At 41.6% G+C, this 15,699-nt stretch overlaps 1 protein-coding gene across 6 annotated transcripts in view; it reads right to left on the bottom strand.

Moving 5' to 3' along the window:
- Prr14l (proline rich 14 like) overlaps positions 1–15,699 on the bottom strand; it is a 98,044-nt gene that overhangs the window by 33,702 nt on the left and 48,643 nt on the right. For all 6 annotated transcript variants that reach the window (XM_029567297.1, XM_008841002.3, XM_029567298.1 and 3 more), the window contains one exon: positions 14,362–14,468. In XM_029567297.1, the coding sequence (XP_029423157.1) occupies positions 14,362–14,468 (107 nt within the window). The remainder of the gene's footprint in view (positions 1–14,361; positions 14,469–15,699) is intronic.

Genomic DNA, 15,699 nt, shown 5'->3' with positions numbered 1-15,699 from the left:
TATATATATATATATATATATATATATATATATATATATATATATATGCGCCTGATGTCCACAGAGGCCAGAATAGGGCATTGGATCCCCCAGAACTAGAATGATGGATGGTTATTAGCCGTTATATGGATGCTGAGAACTGAACCCAGATCCTGTGCAAGAGCATTCAGTGCCCCCTGACACCACCACCTTAAACTTTTACTGGTGACTAGAACTGCTAATTTTCAAACTTAGTTCAAATTTTGAGCTTCAGCACCTGCTTTGTGACAACAGAATCTTGAACTGGTTGAGCGTTTCTTGTGTATGGTGAGTATGACGATGCTCAACTTAGTCAGAAGGCACTGGAGGAGCAATGCAGGGTGAAGGTGCTTCTCTGTAATTTTCAGAGCTCTTTTTTTTCAGCTGTCATGTGGCTCATCAGTGACACATATATGTGGGGGTATTTGAAGTCATCTGGAAGCGCTCTGCCTTAGCTATGTGACCAGAGCCCCTAAGTGACATTACAGCCCTAGTCTGCAGACAGGCACTCTGTCTTCTGGAGGGTTGTTTTCTGTGGCCCTGTTGTAGCAAACATCTTGCATCACAGCAGCACCCAACTCTTTCTGAGTCTGCCTGCCAGCGATACATCATGTGCTCCAAAATGGAGTCATTTCCTCTTTGTGTGGTTGTGGTCTCTGCCACCCAATCACCCAATGGGCTGTAGCCATAGCTTCTCCAACAGTTCCAACACCAACCTTGGGTAGTTAACACTCTTTCCAAGTCTATTTTTCCTTTGGTCTTCTCCTTCAGTCCCAGCATACCCTTGCAAATTCTCTTTACATTTATTCTCCTATTGTAGTTTGAAATTACTCTCCTATTGTAGTTTAAAATAGTGTGGTTTCTGTCTTCTGATTGGATCTAAATCACATACGCTAATAATCTAAAAACCCTAAGATCTAAATCAAGTTGTTGCCAAATACTCTGAGTGATCTTTATACTAGTATCCAGAGATGTTCCATAAAATACAGAAACTATAGAGGAATCAATCTCTCATTCTTTAATTTCTACAACTGATACCTCTGAGAAGTGTCCATCAATTCTTTCAGAACAGCCCTTCTCTCCACCCTGAATTCTATCTTGATGGACTACACTGATAATGGCTAAGCCCTCTTTGTGACTAATGGTATCATTGCAAACATACTGCTGATTTTTCTCCATCTTAAACATAGGTTCAAGAAGAGAGAAAGAGGGCTTTACCAAACAATGCTGAGAAAAAGAATGAAGCTGGAGAGAATGGAGAAATGGCTCCTAGTTTAGAGTTCTCACTCCACAATCATGAGGCCCAGAGTTAAGATCTCAGCACCCTGAAAGGAGCTGGGTGTCCCCACAAATGCCCCAAGGGAGGTGAAGACAAGAGGACTGCGGGGGTTAGCTGGCTTCTAGCCTAGCTGAGAAAAGAGAAGTCCTAGGTTTAGGAAGAACCCTGTCCCAGAGTATGAAAAGATGCCCATACTATCTTCTAGCCTCTGTGCATCCATACAGGTATGCACGCTGCCATGTGCCTATACATTTAAGCAGACATACACATACAAATAAATAAAATGAAAACAAACAACAAAAATAAAGCTGGAGATTTAGCTTTATTGTTGTTCTACAATACTTGCCTAATATATATGTGAGGCCCTGGGTCCATCCCCAGCATGGCAAAAGAAAAAAACAAAACAAAACATAAACAGGCTGAAGACATTACAATACCCAATTTTACAATATATAAAGGACTGAGAGATGGCTCAGCAATTAAGAGCTCTTGTCATTGCTTGGGAGAACCCATGTTCAGTTCCCAGTACTTGCATCAGGTGGCTCATAGTCATCTGTAATTCCAGCTCCAGGGTATCCAGAAATCTCTTCTGGTCTCTGTAGGTACTTGCCCATTTATGTCACACACACACACACACACACACACACACACACACAAATAAAAACAAAAAGACACATAAACAATACATAATTCAGGCATATGGTGTATGCCTGTAACCCAAGCTGAAGCAGGAGGACTGCCCCAAGTTTGAGACCATCCTGGGCTACATAGCAAGTTTCAGCCCTGTTACAGCTACATGACAGAATCCTGTCTTACAAAACCAAAACAAGAGCTGGGTGTGGTGGCACATGCCTTTAGTCCCAGGACTTGGGAGGCAGGTGGATCTCTGTGAGTTCAAGGCTAGCCTACATAGTGAGTTCCAAGCCAGCTGGGGCTACAGGGAGACCCTGTCTCAAAAAAGACCAAAAATAAAAATAAAAAACAAAACCAAGGGAGTTAGAGAGATGGCTCAGTGGTTAAGAGCACTGACTGCTCTTGCAGAGGACCTGGGTTCGACTCTCAGCACACACACGGCAGCTATGAATCACTCTTAATTCCAGTTCCAGAGGAATCTGAAGCCCTCTTCTGACCTCCGCGGCACTGCATGGCAAGGGTACACTCACATATATGTAGGTAATGCACTCATAAAATTAAAAAAAAAAAAAGATAAAAAACAAAAAAACATCTAAAAATAATACAAATCTAGAGTAATCAAACAGCATTGTACTGACATAAATCCATGGGGGCAGGAGAAATGGGTCAGAGGTTAAGAGCACTGACTTTTCTTACAGAATACCAGGGATTGATTCCAGGCACCAACATAGCAACTAACAACCATTCATAACTCCAGTTCCAGGGAATCCAATGCCTTCTTCTGACCTCCACAGGTATTGCATGACACGGTTTCACTTACACACATGTAGGTAATACACTCATACATATAGGATAAAAATAATAAAACATTAAAAAGAATTGATCCATAGACTAATGGAACAGAACAGAGTGCAGAAAACAAGAACAAATAACCCCCACACCTAATTTTCAAGGGCACCTGTTGGGGAACCCTGCTGTTAAGGTCAGCCCCTTTCTCAGCAGGGGATTCCTGCCTGACTTACCTGGAAAGTGCCTCCAAGCACAGATGCCTGACCTTATTCAAAACATGACCTTTGGCATAGTTACCTGCAATAAAACTTCCCCCAGGTTTTTTCTATATGATAATGAGGCATTGCCCTATAGCCAGAAGATAGGACCCCCCTACCACATGTAAATAAAGCATACTATGAGCATCTATCAGCTGAGGCTTTGGCTGCTGCTTCCACACTATATTTTCCCAAACCCCCACTGAATAAATGGAGCTGTATCACTGAATCTGGAGCTGTATCACTGAATCTGCCTCCCTGGAAGGGCTTTCTTTCTTCAGTGCTCACTGGCCGTCCTGACCCCGTTCGTTGCTTCTGCTCCCTTTGTCCTCGTGGACCAGTGGCCAATGACCCACGAGGGGAGAACCACAGGCACCCACTGCATAAAGGAAAATATCTTTAATAAGTAGCACTGAGAAAACAGAATGTCCTCATGGAAAGGAAACTAGTCTTTCATCATACATAAAATCAACTCAAAGTGAATTCTAAATATGGACTGTGGACAGAGCTCAGTAACAGAACACTTGCCTGGCATGGGCAAGGCACTAGGTTCAACCCCTGGCACCACAAGAGAAAAGGCAAAACAGGACCACAGAGAAACAGCCCCAAAACAATAACAACCAAAAAGCAAAAACACTTAAATTAAGACTGGAAACTAGGAAACTGCTAGAAGAAAGCATGGGGGAAATGTTTCATGACAATGGACAGGCCAAGGTTTTTTTTTTTTTTGGCCATGATCCCAAACACACAGCACAAATAAACAAATGTAATTACGTGTAAACCAAAAGCTCTGCACAGGGGCTGGAGAGAAGGCTCAGTGGTTAAGAGCTCTGATTGCTCTTGCAGAGGACTCGGGTTTTGATTCCCAGCACCCACATGGTGGCTACCAACGGTCCTTAACTTGAGTTCCAGGGGAATCTGAAGCCCTCTTCTGATCTCTGTGGCATTGTGCGACATGGGTGCACTCACATACATGCAGCCAATACATTCATATACATAAAATAAAAAATTTAAAAAAAAGCTCTGCACAACACTGAAACAATAGAGCAAAGGCACAATCTGACGAACAGAAGTATCTGTAAACAATGTACTTGCTAAAGGATTTAATATTCAGAATATTCAGGAGACCTAACCAATATAAAATAGAAAAACAAAAAAAAAAAATACGAAAAAAACCCTTCAACTCTGTTAACTTGGCACAGAAGTGTTTGTCTGTAGTTCCAACTACTTGGGTGACTGAGTTGCGAGTAATTTGAACCTAGATAGAGAGAAGCCTGGGTAACATAGGAAGGCCCCATCTCCAAGACAACATTCCAAATTGGGGAACCCTAGGTAGAAGAGAGCCAGTTCGAGGCCAGATCAGGCCACATGGCAAGATCCTGTCCCAAATGAAGAAACTAAATAGTAAGACAAAATTGAAAACAGCCACCACCACAACAAAAATCCAAATAGTACATTTCAAAATGGGCAAAAGACCTAAATAGACATTTCTGCAATTAAGACAAATAGGCAACAGGTACCTGAAAAAATACACAGTAACACCAATCAGGTAAGTGCAAATCAAACCACAATATTAAATCACCTTGCTCAAGCTAGAATGGCTTCTGTCAAAATGATAAAAGTTAAGTACAGATGAGGATGCTGTTATGGGAAATAGTTTTTTTTTTTTTAATTATTTATTTTCATTTGTCTGTGTGAGTACATGTCAAGGAAGCAGGGGTGCCTGCAAAGGTCAGAAGAGGGAATCAGCCCCTGGAGCTAGAGTTTTGGACAATTGGGGGCTGCCTCACATGGGTGCTGGAAACCAAACTCTAGTCCTCTGCAAGAGCAGTATGTGCTCTTAACCACTGAGACATCTCACCAGCACTAGAAAATAGTTCTGTATGCCCACTCCTAAGTATGTATCCAAAGAACACAAAATCAGTGTATCACATGGTCTCCCCACCCTGCCCTTCCAATCTGGGAGGAAAGGAGAGAAATGGGGATTGGGAGAGGGTGGGTACTAAGTTGCAGCTAGATGGGGGAAGTGAATGCTGATTTTCTAGCACTAAGATGAGTGAGTATATCTAACAATAATGTAGGATGTATTTCAAAGCGTTTGAAGATTTTTGAAAGCTCTGCTATGAAGAAATTATAAATACCTGAGACAGATATGCTACATAACCAGATCTGATCATTACATACTGCATACAACATGCATGGAATCAGCACATTGAACCCTGGTTTCAATAGCATCCTTTCAAAAGTACAACTTAAGGTGGGGAGATGATGGCTCAGTGGGTAAAGTGTGGGTCCGTCCCTAGCACCATATAAATGTTGGGTGGCCATGGTGGCCCACCTGTACTCCAAGAGCTCAGGAAGCAGAAATGGGGGATCATGGGAGCAAAGAGGCTAGCCAGATGAACTAAACTGACAAGTTCTGGGTTTGTGTGAGACCCTGCCTCAATATATAAAGTGGAGAGTGTTTGAGAAAGACACCTAACCTCAGCCTCTGGACTTCAGGCACATGTACACATACATGCATGCACACAACATCCATAGATACATTTATAAAAGGACAGAATTGGCCGGGTGTTTGAGGGAAGAGGATCACTGCAAGTTTAATGCCAACTGGTCTACATAATATATTTTAGCCAGGGCCATACAGCAAGACAGTGTCTCAAAAGAGCAAAAAGTTAAATAAAACAAATGTAAAAATTAACAAATTTACTTGAGTTGGAAAATAAAAGTTAGGAAGGATGATTTGGTTGGAATCAACAAGATGACTCAGTGGGAAAGAGAGCTTGACGATAAGCCAGATGACATGAGTTTGATCCCTAGGATCCACATGGTAGAAGGGAATTACTCCTACAGATTTTCTTCTGATCTCCATACATGCACTGGGATGTGTACACACACACACACACACACACACACAAATTAAAATATAATTAAAAATTTTAGCTGAGCGTGGTAGCGCATGCCTTTGATCCCAGCACTCAGGAGGCAGAGACATGCGGATCTCTGTGTGTTCAAGGCCAGCCTGGTCTACATAGTGAGTTTCAGGACAGCTGGGGCTACAGGGCAACCCTGTCTCAAAAAGACCAAAAAAAATTTCTTTTTTTACATTACCAATTGGCTTAGCGGGGTGTGGTAGCATATGCCTTTAATCTCAACACTTTGTGAGTTCCAGGCCAGAGAAGGAAGGGAGCTCTCTCTCAAAAAGACAAAAAGAAGCTGGGCATGGTGGCACATGCCTATAGTCCCAGCACTCAGCAGACAGAGACAGGCAGATCTCTGTGAGTTCCAGGCTAGCCTGGTCTACATAGTGAGTTTCAGGCCAGCTGGGGCTACAGGGAGATCCTGTTTCAAAAAAGACCAAAAAAAAAAAAAAAAAAAAAAAGAATGGATAAATGGATGAATGGATGAAAGAAAGCTAGCCAGACAAGTGAGGTACTATCCACCTGTAATCTCAACCTGGGCAGTAAAGGCAGAAGAATTAGAAGCTCAAAGCTAGCCTTAGCTATTTTGATGCCAAGGTGTGCTACAGAAGACCCTGTCTTAAAGAACCAAAATCATAAAACAAGAGCAATTATTAAAAACCTTACCTTTCAGCTGGTCCTGATGGCATGTCTGTAATCTCCAGCTACTTTGGTGACTGAGGCAGAAGAATTATACATTTAAGGAGCAAATGGGCTACAGAGTAAGTTAAAGGCCAGTCTAGGCAACTCAGTGAGATTCTGTCTCAAAAATGAAAACTCAAAAAAAAAAAAAAAAAAAAGACTGGAGATAAAGCATGTAGCTCAGTGAGAGAGCACTTCTCTAGCCTGTATGAGACTCTGGCTTCAATTCCCAGTACCACATACACTCTCCTTTTCAGTATACTGAATTAAATATAATGCCCCTAAATAGATACGGTTCAGCTCTTCTTCAACCTCTGCTTTTATGAAACGCAGGGATGACTTGTTACTCTGTAATTTGAGGGCATATAACTTGAAAGAAGTTGAAATAATGGAATGGCTCTGTTTATAAAAATCCTTGCCAGGCAATATGGTACATGTCACATTCTGCAGGCTAAGGCAGAAAGATTACAAATTAGAGGCCAGCCTGGGCTACATATTGAGATCCTGTCTCAAACAAAACACCAAGAACAGTTCTTAATCTCCAGGGTGGTAGACTAGAGGCTATCGCTCTGTGTGAGCTGATGAGGAAGAGTTGGAACAACAGACTCCATTCCAAGGAGAGAAACAGAGGAAGAGTTTCAGAAATCCATGAAGGAAGTGAAAGGATACTGCAAAGTACAAGCAAGCAAGCAAACAAACAAACAAAGAAAAACAAAAAGAGAAGCAGAGAAATAAGCCAAACACAGCCTCAGATATATGGTTCCCCAGATGTCTGGTTCCTCAGATGTCTGATTCCCTAGTGGGGTATGGGGATGACTGTCATTTGGAAGTATAAGATGAAATAAATCCTTTTCTTCCCAACATGCTTTTGCAGAGTGTTTTATTGCAAAAATAGAAAGCAAACTGGGACACTTCCTCTTCCACTTTCCTCTTTTCTTACTTAATCTTGCTTTTCCTCGATTTCTGCCTTTTTGCTGTCTCCTTCCTTCATCTTATTCATTTACTATGTCCACACTTAGTCCAAATAATTTTGAACTTCACAGCGCACCTTGTAGAGTGTCATTTTTGCCTTTTCAGTTTCACGATTTTTGGTGATTACTGAACTGTAACGACTTTTTAACATATTTCTATATTTTGTCTGCTTTGATGCTGTTGTTGCTATAGCAGTTTGTTTTCTTTGATGAGTGGGTACTGATGATGGACCCTCAAAGAGCAGGCTTCTCAATAAGACTCTGAAGCACTATCAAACCAAGAACCTTGCAAACTGCAACCCAGAAATGCAAGGAACATGAAACAGTAGAACAGCAGAACTCCTCCAAAAGACCGTACCCCCTCAACTACTCAACTCAAAGATATTAACATATGCAGAATGCCAGTTATAGACTTCAAAAGTTTTCTGATAAAAGCAACATATTAATATGTGGTTGGTGAGATGGCTCAGTGAATAAAGAAAACACTTGACACTAAGCCTGATGACCTGAGTTCAATCCCCAGGCTGTACATGGAGAGAACAAACTCCCACAAGATGTCCTCTGACCTCCTCACGTGGGCTGTGGTGCATAGGCATGGGTGTCCACAAACACATACACACACACACACACACACACACACACACACACACACACACATACACACACACACAAATAAACATAATAAAAACAAACCAGCAATATGAAAAGGTCAGCAACTTGGAAGATAAATTCAGCAAGAAAATTTGAGCTTAAAAACAATAATAGCTGGGCATAGTGGCATATGCCTTTAATTCTACCACTCGGGAAGCAGAGGCAGGTGGATCTCTGTGAGTTCAAGGCCAGCCTGGTCTACATAGTGAGTTCCAGGAGGGCTGGGGCTACAGGGAGACCCTGTCTCAAAAAGACCAAAAAAACAAAACAACCCCCGCCAAACCAATCCAACAATAAACAAAAGCATATGTTGGCAATGAAAAACTCAACAAATCAAATAAACAATAACAGCATCACTAACAGAGTCACCAAGCAAAAGGAAGAATATCAAGGATGGAGGGCAAGGCTGGCAAAATACCACATTTAACTACTCAATGAAAATATAGCAAACATTTTCCAAATTTAGAGAAATAAACATTCAAACACAGAGGCATTTAGAGGCCCACAAAACATGACCAGAAAAGAACCTCTCCACATTATAGTCAAGATATCAAAAATACAAAGCAAAGAAACAACATTGAAAATTTTAATGGAGGGGCTAGAGAGATGGCTCAGTGTTTAAGAACACTTGTTGTTCTTGCAGAAGACCCGGGTTCGAATCCCAGCACCTACATGGCAGCTAACAACTGTCCGTAACTCCAGTCCCAGGGGGATCCAACAGCCTCTTCTGACCTCTGCGGGCATTGCACAACACGGGTGCACTTACCTACATGCAAGCAATACACGTATACACATAAAATAAAAATAATAAAATAATAAATAATAATAAAATAAATAAATAAAATTTTAATGGAAAAACATCAACTTCTCTTGAAAGGCAGAACATCAAGTCTCTCATCAGTAATCCTGGAAGCCTGGAAAATTATGTATTTCAAACTGGGAAATTAGCCAGGTATGGGAGCTAAAATGTAGAGACAGGTGATCTCTGTGAGATAGAGGTTAGCCTGATCTACATAGTGAGTTCCAGGGAAGCTAGGGCTGTAGGGAAGCCTGTCTCAAACAAAACAAAAACAAAAACAAACAAAAAAAATTAGGAATTAACATTTCTCAATAATAATTTTAAATATAAATGCCTTCAATATACTTATAAATAAGATGCAGACTGGATTAGAAAACTAGATTAGGGTCTAGAAAGATGGCTCAGAGGTTAAAAGCACTTGCCTCTGAATCACAAGTCTTGAAATCTGGATTCCCACACCCACAAAACACACTGGGCATCCACAAACTCCCATAATTCTATCTCCAAGGGATTCAATACCTTCTGGCCTCTGTGCACAAACATATACACCTTCACACACACTTGCACATACATTCATACAGACACATACAAATACATAAATAAATCTTTTAAAAATACTATACCTGGCTGGGCATGATGGTACACGGCTTTAAATCCCTGCACTGGGGAGGCAGAGGCAAGTGGATCTCTGTGACTTCAAGGCCAGTCTGGTCTACACAGTGAGCTCCAGGCTAGCCCCACTACAGGGAGAACCTGTCTCAAAAAGACCAAAAAAACCCAAAAAACCCACACTACACTATCAGGAAACATTTCAGCATTGGACACCAACCAACAGTCAGAGGATTGAAAAACAATCTATCAAGCAAATGAAAACCAAACCCAAGCTGGTACAGCTATTCTGATATCTGAGAAAGTGAACCTCTAACTGAAATTAGTCACAAGAGATAAAGGATACTACATATTAATAAAAGAAACAATTTGTCAAAAAGATGTAACAAAAGTTCTGTCCACCCGCTTAGGCAGCCACCCAGCCCTCCCAAGCTCCAAAAGGCTGTGATAGCCACTCAGCATGCACATTTGTCTGTTGGTATAAACTCTTACAAATGACTCACTACCATTCCTGGTATCATCAATGGACTCAAACCTAGCACCCAGGCCTAGTGGGATTTTGCCTGGCTCATAGCAGCTAAATATCTCTTACTTCCAGACTAAGGAGGAGAGATATGTAGAGAAGGGGGATGCCACCAGATGGAGACCAACAACCATCTTGAATGTCAACAGGCCCAAGCTCGATTGCTTATTCCTGGAGCAGTCATGGATACTGGCTGGGACATGCATTAACAGACCTGGCTGTTCTGTTAGCTGCCTCCTACCTCCCCTGAGTGGTACAAGCAGTTTCCAGTGTCCTACTAAACCTAGAAAATCTGTCTGGGGCACTGGGCTTGCCAGCTTGAACTATAAAACTAAAACTAGGAAAGGACTCACAGAAAACACAGAAGAACTGCCTAGATTCATCTCCTCCAATGATGGGAGCATGGCACACAGGAGGGTAAAAACTCTGAGATCTGAGACCCAGGTAGAGCATGATGGTTGTGGGTAGGGAGGCAAGGCATTATTTATTGCAACAGGAAGTGTTTGTGGCAGCCAAGTTGGGGAGATTAGAGATGGATCACATCCACCAGGACATCCATATCAGAAGATACCCTAGGCAGCTGTAAAATATGCTCCTGTGAGTGCCAGTGACAGAGCCTGGGCTCAATAATAGAAAAAGAAAAATCACCCAGAGGTGACAGAGACATGGGAGCAAGGCAGAAGAGAAGGACAGAGACTGGGGCATTAAAATGAAGAAATGAAAAGAAGCCACTTTGCAGAAAGACTGGAAATCCCACTCACTTCCCCAGCAAGGCTTACTGGTCACAGAGCATGCACAGAAAAAGCATGCTCTCTCAATATACTGTCTCTGTGTCTACCATTAAAAACAACAAGCTGGGCGTGGTGGCGCACGCCTTTGATCCCAGCACTCAGGAGGCAGAGGCAGGCAGATCTCTTCGAGTTCAAGGTCAACCTGGTCTACATAGTGAGTTCCAGGCCAGCTGGGGCTACAGGGAGACCCTGTCTCAAAAAGACCCCCCCCCCCAAAAAAAACCAAAAAACAAGAGGGGATAGAGAGATGGCTCAGAGATTAAGAGCACTTAGCCAGGCGTGGTGGTGCATGCCTTTAGTCCCAGCACTTAGGAGGCAGAGGCAGGTGGAGCTCTGTGAATTCAAGGTTAGCTTGGTCTACATAATGAGTTCTAGGCCAGCTGGGGCTACAGGGAGACTCTGTCTCAAACACACACACACACACACACACACACACACAAAAGAGCATTAGGCATAAACCTGAAGGACTCTAAGTCAACATGCCACAGATATTTGCATATCTAAGATTACTGTTCATGAAAGCTAAGAAATAGAACCATCCTAGATGTTCGTCAAGATAGAGAAAATATGGTGCATATACACAATGGAATTTTATTTAGCTGTAAGAAAAATGAAATCATGGCATTTATAGGAAATATTCATAACCAGAGTTCATTATGCAAAATAAACCAAAATTATAACAACAAATACATTTTACCTTACATGTACAATACTGATTTGAAATTATTTATGTGTGTTTACATAAATGTGTATGTGTAGATCATGAAACTAAAAAGGGAAGATGAGATGGCCAGTGAAAACAACATGGATAAAGGAATACATGGAGTAATAGAATGGGAGGAGGGCCTCACTGGGGGATAGGGAACCAGCTGGGAGGGGAAGGGTCAGTCAGGAGGGGAACCAATGACAATAAAGTATAAAAAAAACATGAGTAAAAAGATGCTCTGATGAAGCACATTTCTGTGTATACTAACACAAAAATCTAATTAAAAAGAAAACTAGATGTTGTATCATAACAAAACCCAACAAACCAAACAATAAGAAAAAAAAAACACTTAAAACAATAAAACCTTTCTGTTTCCAACTACTTATTTGTATCAACAAAATTCAAGTTCAATCTGGTCTACACATCAAGTCCCAGATAAGCTAGGATTAAAGGAAGACCCAGTCTCAAAAAGACCAAGAAAGAAAAAAAAAGAATCCAAACCCAGTAACAGAAAACAATGATTTAAAAATGGGCCAGAAGCTGGAAGTGGTAGCACAAGTCTTTAGTTCCAGCACTCAGGAGGCAGAGGCAGGTGGATCTCTGTGAGTACGAGGCCAGCCTGGTCTACATAGCGAGTTCCAGGCCAGGTGGGGCTATAGGGAAACCCTGTCTCAAAAACACTCCCCCCACACACAAAATCCAGAAGTTAAATGACAATCACAATTATAATTAATGGTTAACTATTATATTTGTACTGTGCGAAAAACTGTTTTTACCCACAATAAGGTGACAACAATCTTAAGTGTTAGGATTTTTTATTTTTAAAGTATTTTTATTTTATGTGTATTACTGTATTGCCTGCATGTGAGTGCAGCCATGTGGTGCAGTGGTGCGGAGGTCAGAAGAAGGTGTCAGATTTCCCTGGAACTGGAGTTAAGCATGGTCCCTAGCTGCCATGTGGGTGCTGGGAATCAAACCCAGGTCCTTGCAAGAGCAGTCCATGCTCCCAACCACTGAGCCATCTCTCCAGCCCCAGGATTTTTTTTTTTTTTTCGGCCTTTTTGAGGCAGGATCTCCCTGAGCTGGCCTGGAACTCATTATGTACCAGGTTGGCCCTGATTACACAGACATCCACCTGCCTCTGTCTCCCAAGTGCTGGGATTAAAGGCATGTGTTAGGAATTCTTACCTACCTTTAACAGATAAATTATTTTATTTTATTATTATTCTGTGTATGTATGATGATAGTACATGAATGGATGTCAGAGGACAAATTTGTGGCTTCTATGTGGGTGCTGGGATTCAAACTTGGGTCTTCTGCAAGAACAGTTTCTTTCCATTTTTATGTGGGTTCCACAGATCAAACTCAACTGACTAGGCTTTCATGGCAAGTTCTGTACTGGCTGAGTCATCTTAAAGGCACACAGCTAAATTCTTAAAGCTCAGGAAGGTTAAATAATTGTCTTGGGTTACTTAAAGGAATTGATGAAAAATACCCTGAAACTCCTCAAGAAAATGCAAATTTGGAGAACTTTAAATTTAAAAAAAATTAATTCATCACATTTAAATCTTTTCCTGCTTTAGTATTCAGAGTATCAAAATGTAGGTTCTGAGCTGGCTTGGATAAGCATGTGACAGACAGAAATAGCATGTGTTGTGACTAGTACTGAGAACCCTAATGTGTGTTTCTTAACTACTGTGTCCCTATGCCTTTACCTAAAGCTGGGAATGACAATATTCACCTCCCAGTAGTGGAGGGTTATTTGTGCTGGGGTGTTAAAAAATAGTTATTTTGGGTTGGAGAGATGGCTCAGCAGTTAAGAACACTGGCTATTCTTGCAGAAGACCCAGGTTCGAATCCCAGTACCCACATGGCAGCTAACAACTGTCCGTAACTCCAGTTCCAGGGGATTCGACAGCCTCTTCTGTCTTCTGTGAGCAATGCAGGACACAGGTGCACTTACTTACACGCAGGCATAACACTCATACACATAAAATAAAAATAATAAAGTATTTTTTAAAAAATAGTTATTTTTAAATTATATATGTGTGTGTGTGTGTGTGTGTGTGTGTGTGTGCTTGAGTATGTGAGTGTAGATGACTGCAGAGACCAGAAGAGGGTGGTAAGATTCCCTGCAGCTGGAGTTACAGGTGGTTGTGGGCCACACAACATAGGTGTTGGGAACCAAACTCCTTTGGAAACTCCTTTGGAAGAGCAGTGAGTGCTCTTAATTGATGAGACACCTCTGCAGCCCATTTTGGGTGTTTACAAAAGTCTCAGGTAGCCTTGAAATTCACAGGGTAGCTGAGGATGACCTTGAACTCTCTTTGACCCTCCTGATTCTACCTCCCATCTGTATTGTACCACAATGCCCAGTTTAAAGAGTACACTGGCTTTTCTCTTCTTTTGAGACATGGTCTCATACAGTAGCCCAGGCTGGCTTTAAATTCACAATATAATCTAAAGCTGGCCTTGACTCAAGTCTCCCAAGAGCTGTAATTCCAATCCTGAGTTTAAACTAAGATTATGTACACACAATACCTAGCATAATAAGCAAAATAGAAATGATCAAGAATTATTAAAATATCTTGCACATAAACATTTAGTTACTAGATCAATTAATTTGGGGGGATAAATTCCTAGAAATATAATAAACAGCTCAGCACATATGGCCATTTTAAGGACAATTATACTTTGCCTAACAATTTTCAGATTTGCTTTAGAGAAGCTCACCTTTTGGGTCGAGGCAGGCCCATTGGGGTAAGGTTAGGATCTTGCTTAGGAATGGTTTTCCGGATACGGATCTGTGAGACTTTCTTTGGTCTCTTCTCTGGCTCAGCCTGTTTTTAAGGATGAAGGATGGGCAAGGTGTAAGAAATTTTAAATAAACTCTCTTTTTCTGACACTTAAAACATTGCTTCCTTGGTTTGCAGACAATCCTAAATAGCTTACAACAAAACTCCCCTTCCACTCTGTGCTTTCAGCCACCCCTCCTTCATATATTAAACCACAAGTAAACAGTTCAGATACTGAGAGAGTCAACATGAGAGTCTTCAATCAGTGGGGACAGGTGATATCTAACAGGAGGATACCATCCTTCACTCATTTTTCAATGCACAAAGTGGCTCTCTGGGCCAAGTATCTATACATACCGTTAACTGCTATTGCTAATCAAAATGGATCTGGTAAACAATACAGATTAAGAAATCTGGGCCAGGTGTGGTAGTGCACGCCTTTAATCCTAACAGCTGGGAGGCAGAAGCAGAGGCAACTGGATTTCTGAGCGAGCAAGTCCAGTCTGGTCTAGGCCAGCCAGTGCTACATAGTAAGACACTGTCTCTAAAAACAAAATGAAACAAAGATAATTAATGCCTCCACAAACATTCACTGTAAGGGGCTGGAGAGACGGCTCAGTGATTAAGAACACTGACTGTTCTTACAGAAGACCCAGGTTCAAATCTCAGCACGCACATGGCAGCTAACAACTATCTATAACTCCAGTTCCAGGGGAACTCTTCTGTCCTCCACAGGCATTGCACAACACAGGTGCGCTACATGCAGGCAATACACACATACACATTAAATAAATAAACAAATAAATAAATGAATGAATAAAATATTTTTTTTTAAATTCACTGTAACAACAACAAAAAATGCACTATAAGGGGGCTGCAGAGATGACTCAGCAATTAGAAGCACTTGATATTCCCCCAAAGGACCCAAGTTCGGTTCTTAGTACCGACATCACGTGGCTCACAACTGCCTGTAACTCCAGTTCCAGGGAATCTAATACCTTCTTCTGACCTCTGTAGGCACCCACATAAAATGTGGCATATATTCATACATACCTAAATTTAAAAAAGAAAAACCTTGGGGCTGGAGGGATGGCTCAGTGGTTAAGAGTGGTTAAGACTGCTCTTGCAGAGGACCCAGGTTCGATTCCCAGAACCCACATGGCAGCTACGAACCATCCTTAACTCCACTTCCAGGGAAATCTGAAGCCCTCTTCTGACCTCCGCAGCATTGCATAACATGGGTGCACTCACATACATGCAGGCAATACACTCATAC

This window comes from Nannospalax galili, unplaced genomic scaffold (assembly GCF_000622305.1).
Source record: "Nannospalax galili isolate Female #2095 unplaced genomic scaffold, S.galili_v1.0 scaffold259, whole genome shotgun sequence".
NCBI classification, from domain to species: Eukaryota; Metazoa; Chordata; class Mammalia; order Rodentia; family Spalacidae; genus Nannospalax; species Nannospalax galili.
The sequence above is the reverse complement of the archived record's forward strand: the minus strand, read 5'-3'. Positions and strand labels throughout refer to the sequence as shown.